Source organism: Drosophila virilis, chromosome 2 (assembly GCF_030788295.1).
Source record: "Drosophila virilis strain 15010-1051.87 chromosome 2, Dvir_AGI_RSII-ME, whole genome shotgun sequence".
Lineage (NCBI taxonomy): Eukaryota > Metazoa > Arthropoda > Insecta > Diptera > Drosophilidae > Drosophila > Drosophila virilis.
The window spans coordinates 6,240,107-6,263,626 of record NC_091544.1 but is presented as its reverse complement, the minus strand read 5'-3'; the positions used below and the strand labels follow the sequence as shown (position 1 = coordinate 6,263,626).

General features: G+C 38.8%; 3 protein-coding genes across 3 annotated transcripts; all 3 read right to left on the bottom strand.

The window, feature by feature from the left end:
* Positions 1 to 6,752: 6,752 nt before the first annotated feature.
* On the bottom strand, positions 6,753 to 8,759 carry LOC6629265 (fatty acyl-CoA reductase wat). The gene is made up of 5 exons (XM_002054646.4): positions 8,608 to 8,759; positions 8,372 to 8,484; positions 7,802 to 8,312; positions 7,025 to 7,739; positions 6,753 to 6,935 (listed from the first exon to the last, which is right to left on the bottom strand). Exons 1-5 carry the CDS (start codon positions 8,681 to 8,683, stop codon positions 6,851 to 6,853), a joined length of 1,500 nt encoding a protein of 499 aa, XP_002054682.2. The 5' UTR covers positions 8,684 to 8,759; the 3' UTR covers positions 6,753 to 6,850.
* A 2,728-nt stretch (positions 8,760 to 11,487) lies between these two features.
* LOC26531282 (fatty acyl-CoA reductase wat) lies at positions 11,488 to 13,471 on the bottom strand. The gene is made up of 5 exons (XM_032439287.2): positions 13,317 to 13,471; positions 13,079 to 13,191; positions 12,509 to 13,019; positions 11,732 to 12,446; positions 11,488 to 11,671 (listed from the first exon to the last, which is right to left on the bottom strand). The coding sequence occupies exons 1-5, from the start codon at positions 13,390 to 13,392 to the stop codon at positions 11,587 to 11,589; spliced, it is 1,500 nt and encodes a 499-aa protein (XP_032295178.1). The 5' UTR covers positions 13,393 to 13,471; the 3' UTR covers positions 11,488 to 11,586.
* A 3,329-nt stretch (positions 13,472 to 16,800) lies between these two features.
* LOC6629266 (fatty acyl-CoA reductase wat) lies at positions 16,801 to 18,802 on the bottom strand. Its single transcript, XM_002054647.4, has 5 exons — positions 18,658 to 18,802; positions 18,414 to 18,526; positions 17,844 to 18,354; positions 17,067 to 17,781; positions 16,801 to 16,991 (listed from the first exon to the last, which is right to left on the bottom strand). Exons 1-5 carry the CDS (start codon positions 18,731 to 18,733, stop codon positions 16,907 to 16,909), a joined length of 1,500 nt encoding a protein of 499 aa, XP_002054683.1. The 5' UTR covers positions 18,734 to 18,802; the 3' UTR covers positions 16,801 to 16,906.
* Between the last annotated feature and the right edge of the window lie 4,718 nt (positions 18,803 to 23,520).

Below are 23,520 nucleotides of genomic sequence, written 5' to 3'. Positions count from 1 at the left end.
AACACTTTTCTATTTTTAATTAACATTTTTTAAATAAAGTGTTGGCAATTTTGATATTTTTCGGCGCCCAAAATAGGCCAGCTTTGGCGCCATATGAAGCTTTCGTGGCATATACATATGTGTGTGTGTGTGTGGGTGTTTGTGTGTGTTTGTGCTTGGCATATTTAATTGCAAATATTTATGTATGAGTAAAATAAAAACTAAAACAACAAATACACGCGCATATGCCCCATGTTTTGATAACGAAAAATGAGCCAAAATTAAAGCTCACGGCCATGCAGGACACATGTTAATGTGCATGTGTGTGTGTGTGTGTGGACGTGTGCGTGTGCCTGTACTTGTATGGAAAATAATATTAATGCTGTGCAGACGCAATAACCAAAAATATTTATTATTTATGCGGAATAAACAGCAGTGGCAACAACACACACATACACACAAACACACACACACACATACACACACGTACGGCCAAACAAAATATGAAATTAATGCAAAAATGACAAAAGCAGCGCGCAAAAGCAGAATAGTCGAAATCCACAAAGTGCGCTAGTATAGAAATAATGAATGCCGCCTGCCCAGTAAAACATAAAAGTCAAACTCAGGCCCAACAAATATTCATAAAGAGCAGCAAAAACGGGCTTACATTATGCAGGCAGATCTGCCAGATAGCAAATACATATAAAAAGACCATTTTATTGCTCCAAAAAAGAACGGCATGCTGGCAAGGATAATAAGAGAAACACACACAAAAAAAAAAAACAAACCCAAAAAAAAAAAAAAATAGCAACAAAAATAATATGCGACCGTATAAAAATCTATATAATTCATAAACACACACAGACACACAGAGACTGAAGCCAACACGTACGTATGGCGCTTGGCGGCCATATTGGGTCATAAAAAGCATGCACACACACACACACACACACACACACTAGCAGCGAAATAAAAGCCTGACCACAGTCGAACAGCAGCAGCAGCAACAACAACAACAACAACAAAAGTGACAGCCACAGCAGAAAAAATTTTATGACGCAAACTTTGTGAAGCAGAAACATATAAAAAATGTTGCATATTTTCAGGAGGCAACGTTGAAAATTGTCCCATTGCTCTCTCCCTCCCACTGCCGCTCTCTCTTTCGCTCAGTGTGTGCTTTTGTGTGTGTTGTTGCTTTATAGGCGCACAGCTTTGGGTACTGTGTGTTTGCAGAATGTAAGAAAAAATGGCGCAGTTTTGTAATTTGCTAAAAAGGCACATAAAAAGCAGTCGAAATGGCAGGCGAAATGCCAGCACAATGTCAGCCACAAATAATGCGCATATTACGACACACTGCACGGAGAGAAAGCTATGCTATTATTCAAAAAAAACTATACAACTATGCATTTAAGAGAAATTTTTAAAAGTAATAAAACGTATCAATACAATATTACTTAAGCATATTTCAAATAAGTTGCTTTGCCTTAATCTTTTGCCTGACTTTGGACTTCTTAGTCATATATGAACGAAAGTATTGAATATTATTATTACCAATATGTGCTCTAAAGGTTCAAGTTCTGTTATATCCTGCCTTTCCTGCCTTTTCTTGGCATTTCATTCGGAATTCATGTGCCTTATTTAATTGTTTTTAGAGCGTCTGAAATGTGATACTCCGCCTTCAATTCGTTCTTAGAACAGAACAGAATACAAAATTAGGATAATTATAATATATGTGTAACTATTTAGATATTTTAAGAGTTAAGCAAGGAAAAAGTAAAAGGTTTTCTAATGTAGCTATGAGTCCCTATCATTCACAGGGACCCGATGTACTACATTTTTAGCCTGGGTATAGAGAATTAGCCTAGTTGCTTATTATTCTATATCCTATTTCTTGACACCTTTCAATATCCTTTGCTCTTATTTTTGTAAATTTATTATATTTTTAATTTTTACTTAACTATTCTTACTCTCGACTAACCTCTTCCTTCTTAGCTATAGATTCTTATAACGTCCCAAACTTAGCTGTGGAAGGGGCACAGCTCTCTCTAAAATAAATGCTTCGTGTGGATACTCGTTTTGTCGATTGTTAAAATTGACTCAAGATTTTCAACTTATATACTGGAATAATAATTTAAAATTTCAAATGTTTCAGCTTGTGAACGAGTCTTAATAAAAACGTAAAAAATATTGACGGGATGTTGCGAATTCAGGTACCACAAAAGTACACTATATCGGGATAAATGAGAGCCTATCTAACATAGTTGGAATAATTCTTGTAATTATCTTTGATTTAAATAAGATATGTTATTTTTTTTTTGAGTGAATAGCTGGATAATGTTTTGATTTGGACACGAACGCAAATTGTAAAAGTCTTTATCGATAACGATAACGATATCGATATCGATTTATTCAGTTATCTATGCAGGAGATCTGTAAATCTTACTCAACTAAAGCCGTGACAGGCAGACTCTATGAAATTCTAAGTTTACGAATGCGAAGATTTTTCTCAGCGTGAGCTTCCACAATACGCACACATTCTAAGCAGAAATTGGAAGATTTGGCCGGGCGCGCTGCTCCTCCATTTTGGCAAACGTTATTAGCGTCTAGCACATGGCCAAGTCAGTGCCATTAACGGGGGCGTGGGTATGCGGAGGCGGGTCTTGGGGCACGTTTAAAAAATAAAATAAAGCTGCTGCGCCTGCCAAGCGACTGCGTCCTCGACCACGTCCGCGTCCACGCCCCCATCATCGTCCATGTCGGCAACGTCGCAATGCTGCACAGTGTGCTCATAAAAATATGCTTGAAATTGGTTTGCCATGCGAAAAGCCAGAAAAAATCCGCTTAAAATGTGTGTAGACTGGGACGAATATGCGCTACCCTGCCAGCAAGTCGCACATATGGCTATGGCTATTAATTAATATTTATTCCAATTATTCTACGCCAAAGCTTTGACTAAATATAAAGCTGCTGCGACCACAGGCTTAACAAAATTGAAGTTTTGTCACTGGTATACTACTTGTTAATATATATTACAGGGTATACAAAACAAAAACTCTTAGTTACATTTAATGTCGCCAACGACAACAGCATCGGCAAATGTCGCGGCAGGCGCAGGCCATGTGCTCCAAGGACCACGCTCCAACGAACAGGAGTACATCTAGAAGCTAGAGCAGAGTGGCTGCGGCTGCTCCTGCGGCTGTTGCAGACGAATCGTTCGCTTTTGATTGTTTTGCAAACAAAGCGAAAGCGAAACAAGCGACCAAGTAACCAACCACCCACACACACACACGCACACACACACACACACACACACACACACAGCCCACAGCACACTCCAACACACACACACACGCAATACTTTTTGCTTTCTTCATTTTCTTCTTGTTTATTTTTTGCCCCAAAATGAAAAGAGAAAAAAACGTGGCTACTTTTTTCGAGGGTGGATTTTCATTTTGTATGCTTCATGATTTGGAACTTTATTCGCCAGACGCCCCTTGCCAAGCCCTAAACGTGTGTGTCTCCCTGTGTGTGTGTTAGTGTGTGTGTGTGTGTGTGTGTGTGTGTGTGTGTGTGTTTTTGTTTGTGTGTGGATTTTTTTTTTACCATTTCATTATTTGCAAATTTATGCGGGGTGGCATTTTTGTGACTCAGTCGTTTGTTGTTGCTGCTTTTGATGTTGTTGTTGTTGTCGTTGTTGTTGTTGTTGTTGTTGTTGTTGTTGGTGCTGCTGCTACTCCACTTCCATTCCGCTCATCGATTTTCGGTTTTCATGTCGAGCGATTTTTTTATGTAGATTGGCCATTATGTGGAATTAGTTTTTCTGCTGGATTTTCTCTTTTTGCACTCGTTGATCGCTTGCTCCTCTGTCTGTGTGAGCTTGTGTGTATGAGTGTGTACGTGTGTGTGTGTGTGTGTGTGTGTGTGTGTGTGACACATAGCAATGGCGTGCGCCATAAAATGTTATTGGCTGCTGTTAGTAAATGTGAATGTGTGGAATGGTTGATGGGCTCTGATGTGGCCAAGTATTATCCATATCATAGAAAATAAAGGGGAGCTAACAGTTTATAAGGCAGTACCCTTATCAGAAATGATAATGGTTATTAAACATAAATTAACAAGAAACCAGATAAAAAATGTAGTTAAATATTTAAGCGTAAAAGTAAGACAGGGCTGACATTGAAAAAGGCCTAGTTTGGTAAAGTTATCTAAATTTAAAAAAAAAGGTTTCCAAATCAGAAACAACTTTTCGACCGATTGTTCCTAAGTTACCTATATATTAGATTTTACATGCATAGAGGCAGTATATATATTACAACATAAACAAATTTTATGTTGGTTCGATCTGGCCAGATCCGACATATGTCTGCCTGCAACAGAAAGTAAAACCTATGAAAAGTTTTAATAAAGCTTAAAAACAGAAAGACAGCATGAACATACAGATATTTGATGCTAATCTACTTTATGGGGTCGGAAATGTCTCCGTCTACGCGTCGCACATTTCATGAGGAAATTATAGTAACATCTACAAGGGCATAGCAAATTGTTTATTTATATGGTTTGACAATTTGTTGTTCCTCAATTTCGTACTGAAAACTGTAAAATGGCAGTTCAAGCCCAGTTTGAACCAATTATATAATCTGTAGCTGTGAATGTTGACTCTTTTTCTTGTATTTACCCGACAAAAATTTCCATTGAATCCAAATTTACAAAAAGTACAATGACCGCAACATGATCGCATACAGGAGACAAAAGTTTTTATCAGTTGGTCAAACATAACGTTTCCACAATTCAAATATTTTTTAATAAATGTCATCACGACTTATTTATTTAGCCTAAGCATCGGCAAACTGAACGCTATTTGAATTGCTTAATGTCAATAGGAGAATTTTAAAAATAAGCCCAGATAAGCTATGCTCTAGGGCCGGGGGGATGCCACAGATAATTGTGCTCAAGAGTATGGAAAAACGTTTGCTCTAAATATTTTCCAAATAAGGTAAAGCTAATGCTAGGCAAAAGCTCAGCTTTGTCCAAAGTCTGAGGACAGAGAGAAGGCAATTCTTAGACGACTTTTCTACCCTGTTTAGACATAATGGACTATTGTAGAGAAAAAAAATGAATGTGCTGCCAACGATTCAAATGTTCTATGTAAGATTTCCTGTATGTGTATAAGTGTGCGTCCGTGTGTGTGTGTGTGTGTGTGCGTGTGTGTGTGTGGGGCGGTTGCTCGCCGCATAAATAGCCAGCCACGGGCTGAGAGGGTGGCTGCTGTCTTGGGTGATAATTTAACAACAAACGAATGCGAATAAGAATGCGAATACTGTTTTTGTTGTTGTATTTTACTTTTATTTTTGTTTATTTTCTCTCCTTTTTTACACACACACACACACACATTGGCTGTGACACACACGAAGGAGGGTTGGTGCAAAAAGCAAGAAATTCACATAAAAATATACGAGTCCTCATTATGATTATACGAAAATAAATGACAGTCGTGTTTAGACTCATAGTATTACGTGGAGTACAGACTCCAAGCGGGGGCCAAGGCGACGGCTAAGCTAAATATGGCGCTGGGTTAATTCCAAATGCGAGAGTGTCTGTGCACATATTGCCTAATAGATAGGGTGTTTGAGGCAGAGCAATGTCCTTCAAAATAATCAAAGAAAATACATCAAAATCTCAAGTTCTTAAAGGGAATATATAAAATATATTGAAATTCGAAAATAGGCACGTTTAAATGCATTTGCGCATGATAAATAAATAGCTCTTAACTAGCTTTTAACCTTTCTTGATCACACATCAGTCTGACAATCGGCCAATCAAGCGGTCAGTCAATCGATCAGTCAGTCACTCAATCAGTCAATCAGTCAGTCAGTCAGGCCCTCAGTCAGTGCAGCCCAATAAACAGTTTTACATAAAGAGACAGACTTAAACCAAATATAGCTTAAAGTATTTAAGTTCCTTTTTACTTTTATAGGGTATCCAACTATTTGTGCTGCCCATTGGTTGGCAAGTGTTTTATATCAGTCAAGGCTTACATTAGAAAATAAAATATGCTGTCTTTGTTTTGCCTACGTTTTATACCTTTGTTCGAACTGGGGAGGCATATCTAATTCAACTTTTGGCATAGGCTTTGTCTCCCCATTTACCGTGCCTTGACTGCGTCTAATAGGCTCGTCTACTTTTCGTAAGCAGCTCAATTTTTTATTCTCGCTCGGGCTGTCTGTTCCGGCTTAGTCTCCGGTAGAAAATGGCTGCCCATTAGCGACATATTGTTAAAGCTTTTGGAGGAGCAGGAGCTGCAGCAGCTGGCTGGCCATTAAGCTACTGCAAAGTAATGGAAACCAAGGGTTATCTCCTTTAAGTGTATTAAAGAGAATTTTATAGTGACATCGGAAAACTAACTAGTGTAAAAATTCTCTATTGCGGCTCGATTTGCATGTTGCGCATCTATCCGTCAGTCAGTCAGAAGAAAGAATTTTGTTGTTTTGTGGGAAATAGGAGGAAGTATAAAACGAAGTGGAAATGGGATGTAGGTAGGGTATATCAGAATATATATATTTATATTCTATATCTCAAACTCTTGTACTCTCTGAGAACGGACATGGCTGACTCAGTTCGGCGACTTGTTCAAGTTTATATGTAGTGCGTCTGAAATTAAGATATAATATATATGTTTCATAATCCTCCTTATTTAATTTCCATGCAGCACGTGGACTTAATTTCCTCGTACTTTGGAATATTAAATGGGTTCCAATTAGAATACAATTACAATATTGCACTTTGCATTGAACTTATTTAATGATAAAAAATAAAAAAATATTCAGTTTTTATTGTAAGCGAAATTATATATCCATAAGATTAAGATTCCACCTTAGAACTTCACATAGACCCACCACAAAATGGCAACAGGAATGCAGCAGGCAATAAAATGTACAAGACAATTGATTATGAAAAATCTGCAAGAGACATGAAGGGGTGTTAATGTGTTAAGTCTTGGACCAAAATAAAGACTGACATTTTCTTTTATGTTACACACTCAACCTACCGTTTACATAGCTTCCTTGCAGATTGTAGAGATTCCTCGGTTAACTCCTCTTTCAACAGATATACACGCACTCCCATGATGGCAATGCTCAAATAATGCATCCAATCAACAGCATTCAAATCGAATTCATACTTTAGACGATCTTGTGGCGACATTAACTTTAATAGCCGATCAGAATTGCCCATCTCAAATGTCCAGTTAGGGAAAGTAAATGGGACTAACATTTTGAAGCTTTCGTGTATTCTGCTGTAGATTTTTTTCATTCGCGGCTTCTGGCCCTTTAGACGCAGGGCCGTATCAATGAGAAAGCCAGGCAGATGGTGATAGAGTAATGTCAATAGCTTGATTAACCACAAATTGCTGGTCAAAATGGTGAACGGGAACCATATCGCTTGATTAACTGGATAAATACGAATGTACTTTTCCATCCATGCCGATATTTCCCCCCATGTTGTCGGGTTTTGAGCGGTGGGAGCAAAGTTGTAAATAGTTGGATCTGGTGCAGGGTCTCGGCGCTGGGCAGTTTCCACAGCTGTTTGCCAGGCGCAGGACAAGACTAAATTGACACAATAGTCAACTGGCACAATATTGGAGCGGGCTTCTTTCTTTGAGTAGACGAGGCGTAGAACGCCAGCGGCACAGCCATATGCCGTGGCAATGGGTCCATAGAGGTTGTCAATGCATCCTATAAAGGGCTCCTTTAAGCTGGGAAGAACTTAAACCAAAGGAAGACAAAAATATTATAAAAAGGAAGCTTGGCTATCGATTCTCACATACTCATGCCTGGCCGAAATATGCATATGGGTAGATCGGCAGCCTCCCTTTGCAGCACCTGCTCCGCCAGCGCCTTTGTGTAGGTGTAGGTATTGGGAAACTTGCCAAGCAGGGCTGGTGTCATTTGGTCAATCAGCTCGCAGCTCAGCTGATCCTGCAGCGCCAAAACCTTGTCAGCCGAGCAACTCAATAGCTCGGGATAGAAGCACTCGCGGATGTGCTCGACCGGGCAGTTAGAGAACGCCGTGGACACATGGACAAATGCCTCCAGGCGGCCCATCTGCTTGGCTAGCTGCACAAGTAGACGAGTTGCTCGCGTGTTGATGCTCAACGCGCTGCTAAGCGGCTCCACAAAGTTCACCGTGGCTGCACTGTGCACCACCACTTGCACCTCCTCAGTCAGCACCTGCCTGTCTGCCTCGCTCAATCCCAGGTCCGGCAGTGCACAGTCCCCAGCTATGGGTATTACCTTCTCCAGGGAGTTGGCCTTCAATTTAAGCAGTTCGCTGAACATCTATTTCCAGGAGCATTGAGTAAGAGTTCAATTATTTCTTCGGATCATGGGCGACTTACAAAATTGCTTCGAAGAACAGCCATCCGACTCTGGATTTGCTCGCCACGTTTGGGCCGTATTAGCATATAGATACGTTCCACCTCCGTTGTTCGCAAGAGTTTCTCAATTATCACTGAGGGACACACATGAATAAGAAAAGCACATTTTAAACTTAATTATCACACACTAAACGCAATCGTATTGTATTCGATAAGCTGTGTCCGGCATAGTCCTTGATATATCAAGGTTTACCTACATTTTCCAAGGAATCCGCTGCCACCGGTCAAGAAAATAGTCTTATTTTTATAAAATTCAGTAATATTTGAATCCATTTTATGCTAAGATATCGCTAAGGATAAACTTTTAATAATCCGCTAAAGATGATGCCGATGCTTTCCGAACGCGGCAAGAGCTCGAATACTCAAGTGCATTTTTCGTGCTCATGCCTTTTATAGAAAAAAATACTTTCGACTAAAACTGTATTAGCTCAAAACGACAAATTGCGGAAATATTTGACACGCCGAACATCAGATACCCTTGTCGGTATTTGCTTTACGATTTGGCAAGTACATATGTGAGTATAGTTAAGCTCATTAATGCTGAGTTTGGTGAAATCATCTTCCGACCGTTTCATTCTATAAAGCTATATAGTAGAACGATCTTGATAAGATTTGGCTTACACATAAGCACCATAATTCAATAATTTAATGTCGGTGTCAGTCAAGAATTCTTAATAAATCACAAAATTCTTCATACAAGTGTATATTATTCGACCAATCGCTCCTCTCGCAGCAATATGATATAGTAATCATATGTACTGTCTGTAAAAGGAAGTCAGATAGATGCGAAGTTTCAAGAGCATATTTGGCTACGGCTATATCAACTGTACTTTATGGGGAACCCATCATGCGTAACACATTTCATGAAAATAATTACTATAACCTCTAGAAGAGTATAAGAACGTAGCCGATAAATCTGCATATAGTCTTTTGTTACGTACTTATTTCCGTTTTATTAAAATATTTTGACATCAGTCACGTTCCAAATCGAGTTCAGCACGAGCGGTCATAGCAAAAAAAATTATACATAAATAATTAATTGATACTTTGCATTCTAATACCAGCCGTGCAATTGCATTTGCACGGTCTGGCAATGCGATTAATAAGGCTGCAAGCTGACCCTTGGTAGGGCCGATGACTAATTGTAGTCGGTAGTACAAAAGAAAACTTTATTTAAAGAGCTTTCCCAGCTGCAGCATAGTCCGATGGATGCGTGGTCAAGGGGCGTCTCTCGGCATCTGGGACGGTGTACCCCTTCTTCCCGACTCCTTAATAATTAACTCAAATATTAAATCTCCAAAAACTTAGCTTACCCGGTTATCTGTCCTAAAAACGACTCTGCTTCAGTTAAAACAGACCAGGTTCGCCTGTTATATATACAGATATTTTTTTTTTATACCCTGAACCCATTAAAAATGGGTATAAGGGTATATTGTATTTTGCACAATCCAAATGTTTGTAACAAAATTAAGCCAAAATTTAAATGCAATTTAAAATTTTACTTTTTCAGTATACACAAATATTCTATGATCGGTTAAATAAAAACCAAAGTTATTATATTAATATCTCGGGTAATAGCGCGGAGATATGACGTTCCAAAACGACAGAGCTCCGCGAGGAGATATGACCTTCCAAATCATCACGATTTTTTTCAAAATCGAGGCCGGTGCGTAAATCGAAACTTTTTCGATGTTTTTTTTTAATATCTCGGGTAAATAATGTCTGATTTTAAAATGTTATACCTTTTTGAATGCGTACGGATCCCGACCATCAATTGGTATTCAAACAAAATAAACATCGATGGGTTCAAAAACGTTAAAGACAAAAAAACCATTAGTTCGTAAAGTCAACCTTTTTGATGATTTTTTTGGAATATTTCCGTCAGATAATGTCCGATTTTGCAATTTTATACCATTTTTGACTCGTAAGGATCAGTTCTATCGATTGACATCAAAAAAAGGAAATCCAAAATCCTCACGTTTTTTTTTTTGTTTTCAAAATCGAGGTCGGTGTGAAAATCGAAACTTTTTCAATGATTATACCCTGAACCCATTAAAAATAGGTATAAGGGTATATTGTATTTGTGCAAAATCCAAGTGTATGTAACAGGCAGAAGGAAGCATAAGGTATACTATAGAAAATATCATTGAGATTGGCTAAGTAACACACAAAAGTTATGAGCTTTGACTGCCCACATGTTTGAGGCAGCTAATGCAAATTCCAAGAATTTCTGTATACACGCATTCATGCGCGTCAACTTCGAATTCAGCATTGCAATTGCGATATTATTGTTTTTTGTGCTGCAATTTTTTCCTTTTTTTCTTCTTCTTAATAATACTCAAATATTGGTGTGGCTGTTGAGTAAGGTTGGTGGCAAATGGTGCGTTCTGTCGCGAGTTTGATCCCTACCGAGGAATCCTATATTTTGTTTTATATTTATCTTTATTATTACAATCGAGCGCGTAGCGCGAGCTGCATTTGGTGTTGCAATTAGAGGGTTCACGGTATTCCCTAGTCGGGAGCTATGGAAGCTAGTCGGGAATAGGAGGAGGTATCTAAAAAGAAAAATATTTATATTATGCGTCTATTAAACGGGAGCCTACATACAGAATTTGTTTATCTGGATCTAATAGTTTTTAAGTTATGGCTAATAAACAAAGTGGAAATTTGATGTGATATCGACAAAAAAAAAAATAGGGTATATGGGAATATACATATATATTTATATTCTATTTTGCTATAACTCAAAGTCTTGTACTTTTTGAGCTCAGACATGGGTTACTCAGCTCGTCGTCATGATCAAGCATATATGTATATACTTAATGCCGTTTGCTTGTAACATACTTTAACCCGAATCCCAAATCTTTATTTACAAAATTTGATTGGGTACACGGTGTAAAAAACCTATCTATATCTATACCTATTCCATCAGCTACTGGCATTTGAATAATCGCTTCTGCAATTATAATATATGTTCCTTTATCGTCCTTCTTAATAAATTTTCATGCAGCACGGGGACATCATTTTGTCGTACTATGGAACATTAAATCGATTCCAATTAGAACACAATTACAATATTGCACTTTGCGGTGAATTTATTTAATGATAAAAAATAAAAAAACAATTCAGTTTTTATTGTAAGCCAAATTATATAACCATAAGATTAAGATTCCACCTTAGAACTTCACATAGACCCACCACAAGATGGCAACAGGAATGCAGCAGGCAATAAAATGTACAAGATAATTGAGTATTAAAAATCTACAAAAGACAACGAGGAGTTAATGTGTTAAGTCTTGGTCTGTTACACACTCAACCTACCGTTTATATAGCTTCTTTGCGGACTGAAGAGATTCCTCGGTTAACTCCTCTTTCAACAGATATACACGCACTCCCATGATGGTAATGCTCATATATTGCTTCCAATCAATACCATTTATATCGAATTCATACTTTAGACGATCTTGTGGCGACATGCACTGCAAAAGCCGATCAGAATTTCGCATCTCAAACGTCCAGTTAGGGAAAGTGAATGGCCTTAATGTTTTGATACCCTTATGTACTTTATTGTAGATTCGTTTCATTCGCGGCTTCTGGCCCCTTAGACGCAAACACATGTCGATAAGAAAGCCAGGCAGATGATGATAAAATACTAGAAACAGCTTTAAGGACCACCAACTGGTGGGTGCAGTGACAAACGGAAACCATATCATTTGATTTACTGGATAAATACGCTTATACTTGTACAACGAACTCCTGTATTGCCCCCATGTTATTGGGTTCTGAGCGGACGGAGCAAAATTATAAATAGTTGGATCTTGTGCAGGAACCCGGCGCTGAGCAGTTGCCACAGCTGTTTGCCAGGCGCAGGACAGGACTAAATTGACACAATAGTCAACTGGCACAACATTGGAGCGGGCTTCTTTTCTTATGGGCATGACGCGTACAACGCCAGCAATAATGCCATATGAAATGGCAATGGGTCCATAAAGGTTGTCAATGCATCCTTTAAATGGCTCCTTATAGCTGGGAAGAACTTAAGCCAAAGGAAGACAAAAATATTATCAAAAGGAAGCTTGGCTATCGATCCTCACATACTCATGCCTGGCCGAAATATGCATATGGGTAGATCGGCAGCCTCCCTTTGCAGCACCTGCTCCGCCAGCGCCTTTGTGTAGGTGTAGGTATTGGGAAACTTGCCAAGCAGGGCTGGTGTCATTTGGTCAATCAGCTCGCAGCTCAGCTGATCCTGCAGCGCCAAAACCTTGTCAGCCGAGCAACTCAATAGCTCGGGATAGAAGCACTCGCGGATGTGCTCGACCGGGCAGTTAGAGAACGCCGTGGACACATGGACAAATGCCTCCAGGCGGCCCATCTGCTTGGCTAGCTGCACAAGTAGACGAGTTGCTCGCGTGTTGATGCTCAACGCGCTGCTAAGCGGCTCCACAAAGTTCACCGTGGCTGCACTGTGCACCACCACTTGCACCTCCTCAGTCAGCACCTGCCTGTCTGCCTCGCTCAATCCCAGGTCCGGTAGTGCACAGTCCCCAGCTATGGGTATTACCTTCTCCAGGGAGTTGGCCTTCAATTTAAGCAGTTCGCTGAACATCTATTTCCAGGAGCATTGAGTAAGAGTTCAATTATTTCTTCGGATCATGGGCGACTTACAAAATTGCTTCGAAGAACAGCCATCCGACTCTGGATTTGCTCGCCACGTTTGGGCCGTATTAGCATATAGATACGTTCCACCTCCGTTGATCGCAACAGTTTCTCAATTATCACTGAGGGACACACATCAATAAGAAAAAATCACATTTTAAACTTAATTATCACACACTAAACGCAATCTTTTGTACTCGATAAACTGTGTCCGGCACAGGTCCTTGTAATATCAAGGTTTACCTACATTTTCCCAGGGATCCGCTGCCACCGGTCAAGAAAATAGTCTTATTTTTATAAAATTCAGTAATATTTGAATCCATTTTATGCTAAGATATCGCTAAGGATAAACTTTTAATAATCCGCTAAAGATGATGCCGATGCTTTCCGAACGCGGCAAGAGCTCAAATACTCTAGTGCATTTTTCGTGCTCATGCCTTTTATAGAAAAAAGTACTTTCGACTAAAACTGTATTGGCTTAAAACGACAAAATGCGGATAAGCCGAATATTTAATACCCTTTTAGATATTTGCTTTACGATTTGGCAAGTACATATGTGAGTATAGTTAAGATCATAAGTGCTGAGTTTGGTGAAAACCATCTTGAACATGTATGAGGTCAAGTCAACAGTTCCCGACTAGGGGATACCTTGAACCCTCTTCTACCAACACCAAGTGCAGCTCGCGTTCGTTTAGCAGTAATAAAAAAATAAATATACAAAAAATGTGTTTTCCGAATGGGACTCGAACACGTAACAGATGACTCCTTTTGCAACCGCCTCTAACCAACAGCCACAACAACAACTTAAATTTAATGAGAAGAAAACGGATTAAAAAACAATACAATCGCAATTGCAATGGTGTTGATAGAATTTAAAGAAGACCTACATGCAATTTGCGCTTGCTGCTTGTACTATAGAATATATGTATAGCCAACTATTCATATAATAATCTACCTTTCGACCCATCGTTCTCAGTAATATAATATACTTGATAATCATGAGTATGTACTGGCGGTAACAGGAAGACGGATAGATGGAAAATTTCAAGAGCATATTTGGTTTCGACTATATACGGAATATACTAGAATATATATACTTTATGGGGAGCCCATCATGCGTAACACATTTCATGAAAATAATAACTATAACCTATAGAAGAGTATAAGAACGTAACCGATAAATCTGCATATAGTCTTTTGTTACGAACTTATATTTGTTTTATTTAAATACTGTAAAATTACTGTATAAATTACATCAGTCACGTTTCAAATCGAGTTCAGTACCAGCGGTCAAAGCAAACAAATTATACACAAATAATAATTTGATAATATGCATTCACAGCCCAGCTTTGGAGTGCGAAGGCATTTGTATGGTCTGGTAATACGATTAATATGGCTGCAAGCTGACCCTAGGTAGGGCCGATGACTAATTGAAGAAAACTTTATCTAAAGAGGTTTCCCAGCTACAGCACAGTCCGAAATTTGGGACGGTGTCCCCATTCTGCCCAACTTCTTAATAATTAACTCGAATATTTCATAATACATAATATTGAGTACAACAATATACAAATATTCTATATCTCTCTGTCTGTTTCTATGCGAACTGGTCTCTCAGACTAAGAGTCTTGAAAATTTGAATAGGTACGTCTTTCTATTGCAAGCAGTTCAAATGTTGGACTCGCCCGAATCGGACCAAAGGAAAGATTAGTCGAAAAGTTGGCTAGGAAAAACTTTTTTGTTTATCGCTCCTTCACTAACCCCAGCTTTAACTTTTTTAACTATGCTTCTTGTTAATGTTATCAAGATCGCACATTGGAGGAATCCTTCGGAAAAGTTGTTGTTCTACAAAATAAGCTGTTTTCCAAGATATTTTCATTAAACTCAGCATTTACCAGCTTTACTATTCTCACATTGTATACCCTTGTAAAATGTCTCCGACCCGATAAAGTATACATATTCTTGATCAGTATCAATAGTCGAGTCGATATAACCATGTCGGTCTGTCCGGCCGTTTGAAACTTTGCAGGGTCTTTTTCTGTTGCACGCAGTACATATGTCGGAACTAGCTGGATCAAACTACTATATCATATCATATATCAGTCGAAAAGTAGGTTCTTGTATAAGAAACTTTTTTGTTTATCAAGATATATTGACCAAACTCGGCATATATTAGTTATACTATGCTCCTCATGTATATGCAAAATCCTATGAAGATTGGACTACTATATCATATAGCTGTAATAGGAACGACCGGTCGAAAATTATGTGGATGTATGGGAAATTTTTTTATTTTCAAGATATTTCGACCAAACTCGTAATTTTGAAGTTTAAATATGTTCCTTATATTTGTGCAAAATATTACATCGGTGTAATATATATTATATAGCTGCCATAGAAGCGATATCTTAACTATGCTCGGTATAAACTATTTTCCCTGTGCTTATTAGAAACGGGCAAAGGACTATGAGCATTATGAAAAAGTTGGGTCTGCAAGGTATTAGAGCTTCGGGGTGCCACCGTAAAATGATGTAAAAATGAATATAAAATCCATAACTGCAGATATTGTATGGAAATGTATGTCGCAACATTCTACAGGGGCTGCTGAATTTTTCGCTACATTTTTTAATTTGCTGAAATCGGTTACACTTTTGTCATAAGCCTCATCTGTTATAATCCGGGGTCAACAATTGAATACCATTTGATATGGTCAATCAGTCAGTCAGAAACTAAGTCAATCGGTCGGTCAAGTGACAGCTAATCAGTCGGCTAGTCCGTCTGAAAGTCAGTTACTCAGTCAGTCCAGAATAGAAAGTTTTACATAAAGAGACAAACTTAAACCAATTATAGCTTAAAGTATTTAAGTTCCTTTTTACTTATGTAGGGTATCCAACTATTTGTGCTGCCCATTGGTTGCAAGTGTTTTATATCAGTCAAGGCTTACATTAGAAAATAAAATATGCTGTCTTTGTTTTGCCTACGTTTTATACCTTTATTCTAACTAGGGAGGCATATCTAATTGAACTTTTGGCATAGGCTTTGTCTCCCCATTTACCGTGCCTTGACTGCGTCTAATAGGCTCGTCTACTTTTCGTAAGCAGCTCAATTTTTTATTCTGCAGCAGCTGGCTGGCCATTAAGCTACTGCAAAGTAATGGAAACCAAGGGTTATCTCCTTTAAGTGTATTAAAGAGAAGTGTATTATAGTAACATCGGAAAACTAACTAGTGTACAAATTCTCTATTGCGGCTCGATTTGCATGTTGCGCATCTATCCGTCAGTCAGTCAGAACACGGAGCTTTGAAGCTTTGTGGGAAATAGGAGGAAGTATAAAACGAAGTGGAAATGGGATGTGGGTAGGGTATATCAGAATATATATATTTATATTCTATATCTCAAACTCTTGTACTCTCTGAGATCGGACATGGCTGACTCAGTTCTTCGTCTTGATCAAGCATATATGTATATACTTTATGTTTCTTTGTACAATTCTTTTACCCAAATCCAAAATTTTTTTTTCCCAATTTTGATTGTAACGTAAAAAACCTACGTATATCTAAATCTACTGCATCAGATACTGAAAAAAAAAATCGCATTTAAAAAATTGCGTCTTCAATTAAGATATAATATATATGTTTCATATTCCTCGTTATTTAATTTCCATGCAGCACGTGGACTTAATTTCCTCGTACTTTGGAATATTAAATCGGTTCTAATTAGAACAAAATTATAATATTATACTTTGCGTTGGTTTTTTTTATTGAGCAAACAAAATAAAAAGAAAAACAATTTAGTTTTTATTGTAAGCGTCATTATATATCCATAAGACTAAGATTCCACCTTAGAACTTCACATAGACCCACCACAAGATGGCAACAGGAATGCAGCAGGCAATAAAATGTACAAGATAATTGAGTATTAAAAATCTGCAAAAGACAACGAGGAGTAGATGTGTTAAGTCTTGGTCTGACTTTTTCTTTTCTGTTACATTGTCAACCTACCGTGTATGTAGCTTCTTTGCGGATTGAAGAGATTCCTCGGTTAACTCCTCTTTGAAGAGATATACACGCATTCCCATGATGGCAACGACCATATATTTCTTCCAATCAATACTATTCATATCGAACTCATATATTAACCGATCCTGTGGCGACATTGACTTTATTAGCCGATCAGAATTGTTCATCTCAAACGTCCAGTTAGGGAAAGAGAATGGGAGTAACATTTTAAGGCTCTCGTGTATTTTACTGTAGATTCTTTTCATTCGCGGCTTCTGGCCCTTTAGGCGCAGGGCCGTATCAATGAGAAAGCCAGGCAGATGGTGATAAACTACTGTCAACAGCTTGAAAAACCACAAATTGCTGGCTAAAATTGTGAACGGGAACCATATCATTTGATTAACTGGATAAATATGCTTATTGTTTGCATACAAATCCGTGTATTTCCTCCATGTTATTGGGTTTTGAGCGGACGGAGCAAAATTATAAATAGTTGGATCTTGTGCAGGAACCCGGCGCTGAGCAGTTGCCACAGCTGCTTGCCAGGCGCAGGACAGGACTAAATTGACACAATAGTCAACTGGCACAATATTGGTTCGGGCTTCTTCTCTTATGGACACGACGCGTACAACGCCAGCGGCACAACCATATGAAATGGCAATGGGTCCATAAAGGTTGTCAATGCATCCTTTAAATGGCTCCTTATAGCTGGGAAGAACTTAAGCCAAAGGAAGACAAAAATATTATCAAAAGGAAGCTTGGCTATCGATCCTCACATACTCATGCCTGGCCGAAATATGCATATGGGTAGATCGGCAGCCTCCCTTTGCAGCACCTGCTCCGCCAGCGCCTTTGTGTAGGTGTAGGTATTGGGAAACTTGCCAAGCAGGGCTGGTGTCATTTGGTCAATCAGCTCGCAGCTCAGCTGATCCTGCAGCGCCAAAACCTTGTCAGCCGAGCAACTCAATAGCTCGGGATAGAAGCACTCGCGGATGTGCTCGACCGGGCAGTTAGAGAACGCCGTGGACACATGGACAAATGCCTCCAGGCGGCCCATCTGCTTGGCTAGCTGCACAAGTAGACGAGTTGCTCGCGTGTTGATGCTCAACGCGCTGCTAAGCGGCTCCACAAAGTTCACCGTGGCTGCACTGTGCACCACCACTTGCACCTCCTCAGTCAGCACCTGCCTGTCTGCCTCGCTCAATCCCAGGTCCGGTAGTGCACAGTCCCCAGCTATGGGTATTACCTTCTCCAGGGAGTTGGCCTTCAATTTAAGCAGTTCGCTGAACATCTATTTCCAGGAGCATTGAGTAAGAGTTCAATTATTTCTTCGGATCATGGGCGACTTACAAAATTGCTTCGAAGAACAGCCATCCGACTCTGGATTTGCTCGCCACGTTTGGGCCGTATTAGCATATAGATACGTTCCACCTCCGTTGATCGCAACAGTTTCTCAATTATCACTGAGGGACACACATCAATAAGAAAAAATCACATTTTAAACTTAATTAAGTATCACACACACTAAACGCAATCGAGTTGTACTCGATAAACTGTGTCCGGCATAGTCCTTGATATATCAAGGTTTACCTACATTTTCCAAGGAATCCGCTGCCACCGGTCAAGAAAATAGTCTTATTTTTATAAAATTCAGTAATATTTGAACCCATTTTAGGCTTAGATATCGCGAAGGATAAACTTTTAATAATCCACTAAAGATGATGCCGATGCTTTCCGAACGCGGCAAGAGCTCGAATACTTAAATGCTTTTTTCGTGCTCTGCCTTTTATAGAAAAAGGTACTTTCGATTACGACTGTATAAACTTAAAACTACAAAGTGCGGATATCTTTGATACGTCGAAGATATAATACCCTTAAAGAACAGAAAACAGGTAAGCACGTAAATGCTGAGTTTGATAGAAATAGCTTGGGAAACAGAATATATTTCCATAATCATATTGCGAACGGTTCTTCCTATATAGATATATAATATAGAAGTCAGATATTGATAACACTTGGCTCACATATAATCAGCAAAGTTTGGCTACATCCACTGGGAACGCGGAAGTTTCCTTCTATGGCTCACATAGAATCAGTAAAGTATAGCTATATGATGTAGTTATCTGATCATGAAAGGCTATGGTTATATCCACTGGGCTGCTGATATAGAATGTATATACTTTGTGGGAACGCGAATGTCTCCTTCTATGTGTAACACATTTCATCACAGACTTACAATACATTCTAGAAGAGTATAACAATGTAACCGATGGTGTTTTAATGTGAATATGCGGGGCAATGAGAAATCTGCATATAGAATTTTGTTACGTACTTATTTCCTTTTAATTCAAATACTTTTATATCAGTCACGCTTCCAATTTAATTCAGAACGAACGGTCATAGCAGATAAAATTAGGTATAAATAATTAATTGATACTTTGCATTTTTTACCTAGCTGTGCAGTATAATTGCATTTTATGCATATACGGCTGCAAACAGACCCTTGGCAAGGGCGATGACTTATTATAGTCGGTCATACAGAAGATAAGTTTATTTAAAGGGCTTTCCCAACAACAGCAAACTACGATGAATATAATAACACCATGTTTCACTTAAGTCTCTTCGCATGTTATGCATTTTTGATATACATACATATATTTTGTACAAATTTGATGTAAAGTAACGAATTAACTTCTTTATTTCTGATAGGTACCAATCCTACTCCCAGTTCAATATACGTCCAAACATTAGATAAAACTGACCTTGCACAAATCTTAGTTTGTATTTGTGTTAACTAAGCTTGTATAATATTGAGTATTACACTTTTGTTATGAAAGTCCGACCCCATAAGGTATCTATATTCTATATCATATTGGCATCAATAGCTAAGTTGATATAGGCCTTGTCGTCTGTCTGCCCGTCTTTCTATTTTTAAGTATGCAAAAATATGTCCAAGTTTTTAAGTTTTCTATTAGAAACAGTATATATGTCGGACCCGCCGGATCGGACCTTCATATACTTGTCATAGGATAGATCGGTCCAAAAATGCGCTCTTATATGAAGAACTTTCTTGTTTATCGAAATATCTTGACTAGCTCCAGTTTTAACTTGATTTACTATGCTTTTAATACATATAAGCTAAATCTTATCAAGACTGCACTTATATATTATTTGGCTCTATTAGAAGAATCGGACGGAAATGAATTTAAAATCCATAACTGTAGAACACCACGTCGCAACATTCTCCAGGGGCAGCTGCATTTTTCGCTACAATTTTTAATTTGCTATTGCCGAAATCCGTTACATTTTAGCCATAAAACTGGTCTGTTGTAATCCAGGGGTCAACAATTAAATGCCATTTGCAATGGCAGCGCTGAGATCGCCGATGAGCATTGTGGACTCAATGCCATGGGCAATGAATAATTATTTAAATGTGCCAACTATTTTGAATCAAGACGAAAAAAGGTCAAGCTAGGGGCGAGGGGTCAGCCGCAGCCCATTCGTCCATTCGTCCATTCGATTGGTCGTCCCAGGACCCATTCTGATTGTGATCCTCGGAACCATTTCTCAGCATGCAAAACAATGGGAAATGCGACAAGCTAAAATCCTTTTTTAGTTTTCCATTCTGTGTGTGCGAATCGAAATTGTTACAATTTAGAGCATTTCTGTTTGTGCAGCAATAAATTTGAAAATTGCAGCCCCTACCCCTGCCCCTGCGCCTGGCCTGGTCGTGGCCACCCCTATGAACCCCGGGGCCAGCATGCTGCCTCCTTGACGCTGCGTCTTATGCGTGACCCCGAATTCACGCAATTCCTGTGACACATTCACAGTATACGCATTAATTTTAACCTCTGCCCGATGCTGATGCTGACGCTGACAAGGGGTCAGCGCCGGCGACGTGCGCTCTCCTTGTTTAACCAATGACCATTGGCCAACCCCCGACCCCGGCCCCGAGCGCTGGACTGAAATCCGCATTTGGTTCTGTGTTGGCGGCATTGCACCGCAGGGGTCACGAAAGTGTGAAAATGTATAACTGCCAGCCGGACTGATTAGATGGTCCGTGCTCGAGTATACTCGGGGTGAGACCGTTGGGCATTTTTGGCGCTTATTTCGAATTGCCAATTGCCTAAGCTTGGGATTTAGCACAGAAACAGCCGCAGCCACAGACGCTGCTCATTATACAATGAGCTCGAACTCGTATTCGTATTCGTATTTGGGATTCATATTCAGTCAACAATTGTGTTGGCCATTGTGGAAATGCGTTTCGATTTTAATGCGCCGACAACGACCCAAAACGGCGACTTAGTGGCATTCATTTCAGGCGCATTACAAATGTAACCCAATGGGGTACAGGCAACGAATATGATTTGTGTCCAAGACTAATAATGCATATGGCCATTTGCGAGCCTTAGAAGTCGCTTCTATGCTGAGGTTCTGATAGCTTCGACCCTTGTCTAGTTATTTCTTGAAAATACGTCCAGCTGCGTGGTATAACTTAGAATAGTTTAAGTGTCTAAATATATGTGTAAATACATTACGTATGTATGTTTTAATAAAAATACATTGTGCTAGGAAATTCACAAAATATCTCCCTTATAACTTTTTTAAACATATCCCGCCTGTAAAAAAATGATTACAAATGAATTTTCATATAACCCACCAAATCAAAGAAGGAATGGATTTGCCAAAAAGTGAGAAAAACACCTCAAATGAACTTGAAAAGAAAAGAGTTTCTGTGCACCTCCTTCTCATAAGGTAACTATCAACCGGTTAGGACAAACAATATTATGTGTAGAGATAAATATACAAACATTAAACACATACATACGCATACATGTATATGTGTACGCACTTAAGTACATACATACATTCATACCACATAACACATACAAGCGTACCCACATTAATACACATATAAATACACATATACATACTTACACACAAACATACATTTATACATGCATACATACATGCATACATCCACGCATACATACATACATACATAAGTACATGCATATATGCATGCATACATACACATACACATCTCATAAATTGCGTCCATGCATACAAACATTTATACAAACCTAAAAACATATATATATATATATATATATACATACATATATACCATCACTCATACATACAAACACATGCATTTATATGCAAACGAACATACAATCCATACAACAGACATACATGCCTACATGCCTACATACCTGCACACACACGTACATACAAATAATACATACATGCACGCATATATACATACACGCAAAGAAACACACATTGACAAGCACAGACATATGTACATGCATACGTATATACCTACATACATATATGCAGGCATGCATAGATGCATACATACATACATGTGTACTTTTATACATACATACATGCATACAATTGTACACTGTGCCGTGCAAAATGTAAACCTTTTTTAGTGATTTTTTAACACCTTCATTTATTGCAATATTTTAAAGTGAGATGAGGAACATCCACATGCCTTATAGATCTCCAGTGCATCAATATTACCATGGATTGCGAAACTTTATGCAGATTTGAATTCAAATGTTTTTTTTTTGCTGTTTTAAAGAGTTCAGTCGAATCAAAAACCTGGGTTATCAATCTGATGAATATGACAATATAAAGTATACGAATAAGTTCGCAAATATAACTAGGCTAATAGAAATCATTTTTTTCTTAAATAAATATTTAAAATATTTTTATTTTTCTAGTGTTCCCTCAATATATGCATACTCAAACATAAATTCATATTTTTTTAAGTTTTTCATTGCAGTTGGACACATTTTCCGTGTGTTTTTACGGCATCCATAAAAGCAAACCCAACAAAACTTAACCCTTTGGCTAATGAACAGACACTCGATTCCTGGAAACGAGTTCGAGTTCAAGATTGTTTGAAAGCCCTCATAAAGCATGCACAGACCAGCATTTAACCCGTTCGCGCAAACGGCCCAAGAACTTTCGCCAAAGGGTTAAGGAAGTGCAAGTATTCGCCGTGCAAGGTGAGGAACAATGGGCATCATAAAAAACACAACCGATAGATCATAAAGAACACAAAGCCTGCGACATTAGCTGGAAACAAAAAAACACACACACACACACACACTCGCAGCGCAAGGCGTTTTCGCCGGAATTCGGCAAGGACAACGAGAAAGAGAAAGCAACAGGACGAGGCGGTGTTTCTTTTTTTTTTTCTTAATGGTGAAAGGGTTAAGGTACAAAAAACAGCAGCCGCATCCGCCTCAGCTAGAGTCCTGGGCCCGAACTAGCTACCTGCGTCGTCTGGGCCATAAAAAACTGAATGTTTTATGGTTTTTGGGCAACTCTAAAAAACGGCATATTACGCGGAAGTGAGTTTTTGGCCTCTTGGTAGTGTCTGTGGCTGTGGCTCACCCTGTCGCAGTCGAGTCCTTGGACAATCGTAACTAGAGCAGTC

What these genes read in the sequence shown, in the direction of transcription:
- LOC26531282 (XM_032439287.2), bottom strand. Translation starts at nt 13,392, where the DNA reads ATGGATTCAAATATTACTGAATTTTATAAAAATAAGACTATTTTCTTG. An exon ending in CAGCGGATCCCTGGGAAAAT is followed by an intron (nt 13,192 to 13,316) that starts GTAGGTAAACCT and finishes TGTGTCCCTCAG; the next exon opens with TGATAATTGAGAAACTGTTG. An exon ending in CATATTTCGGCCAGGCATGA is followed by an intron (nt 12,447 to 12,508) that starts GTATGTGAGGAT and finishes CTTTGGCTTAAG; the next exon opens with TTCTTCCCAGCTATAAGGAG.
- LOC6629265 (XM_002054646.4), bottom strand. Translation starts at nt 8,683, where the DNA reads ATGGATTCAAATATTACTGAATTTTATAAAAATAAGACTATTTTCTTG. An exon ending in CATATTTCGGCCAGGCATGA is followed by an intron (nt 7,740 to 7,801) that starts GTATGTGAGAAT and finishes CTTTGGTTTAAG; the next exon opens with TTCTTCCCAGCTTAAAGGAG. An exon ending in GCAAGGAAGCTATGTAAACG is followed by an intron (nt 6,936 to 7,024) that starts GTAGGTTGAGTG and finishes TGTCTCTTGCAG; the next exon opens with ATTTTTCATAATCAATTGTC.
- LOC6629266 (XM_002054647.4), bottom strand. Translation starts at nt 18,733, where the DNA reads ATGGGTTCAAATATTACTGAATTTTATAAAAATAAGACTATTTTCTTG. An exon ending in CTGTTCTTCGAAGCAATTTT is followed by an intron (nt 18,355 to 18,413) that starts GTAAGTCGCCCA and finishes TCCTGGAAATAG; the next exon opens with ATGTTCAGCGAACTGCTTAA. An exon ending in CATATTTCGGCCAGGCATGA is followed by an intron (nt 17,782 to 17,843) that starts GTATGTGAGGAT and finishes CTTTGGCTTAAG; the next exon opens with TTCTTCCCAGCTATAAGGAG.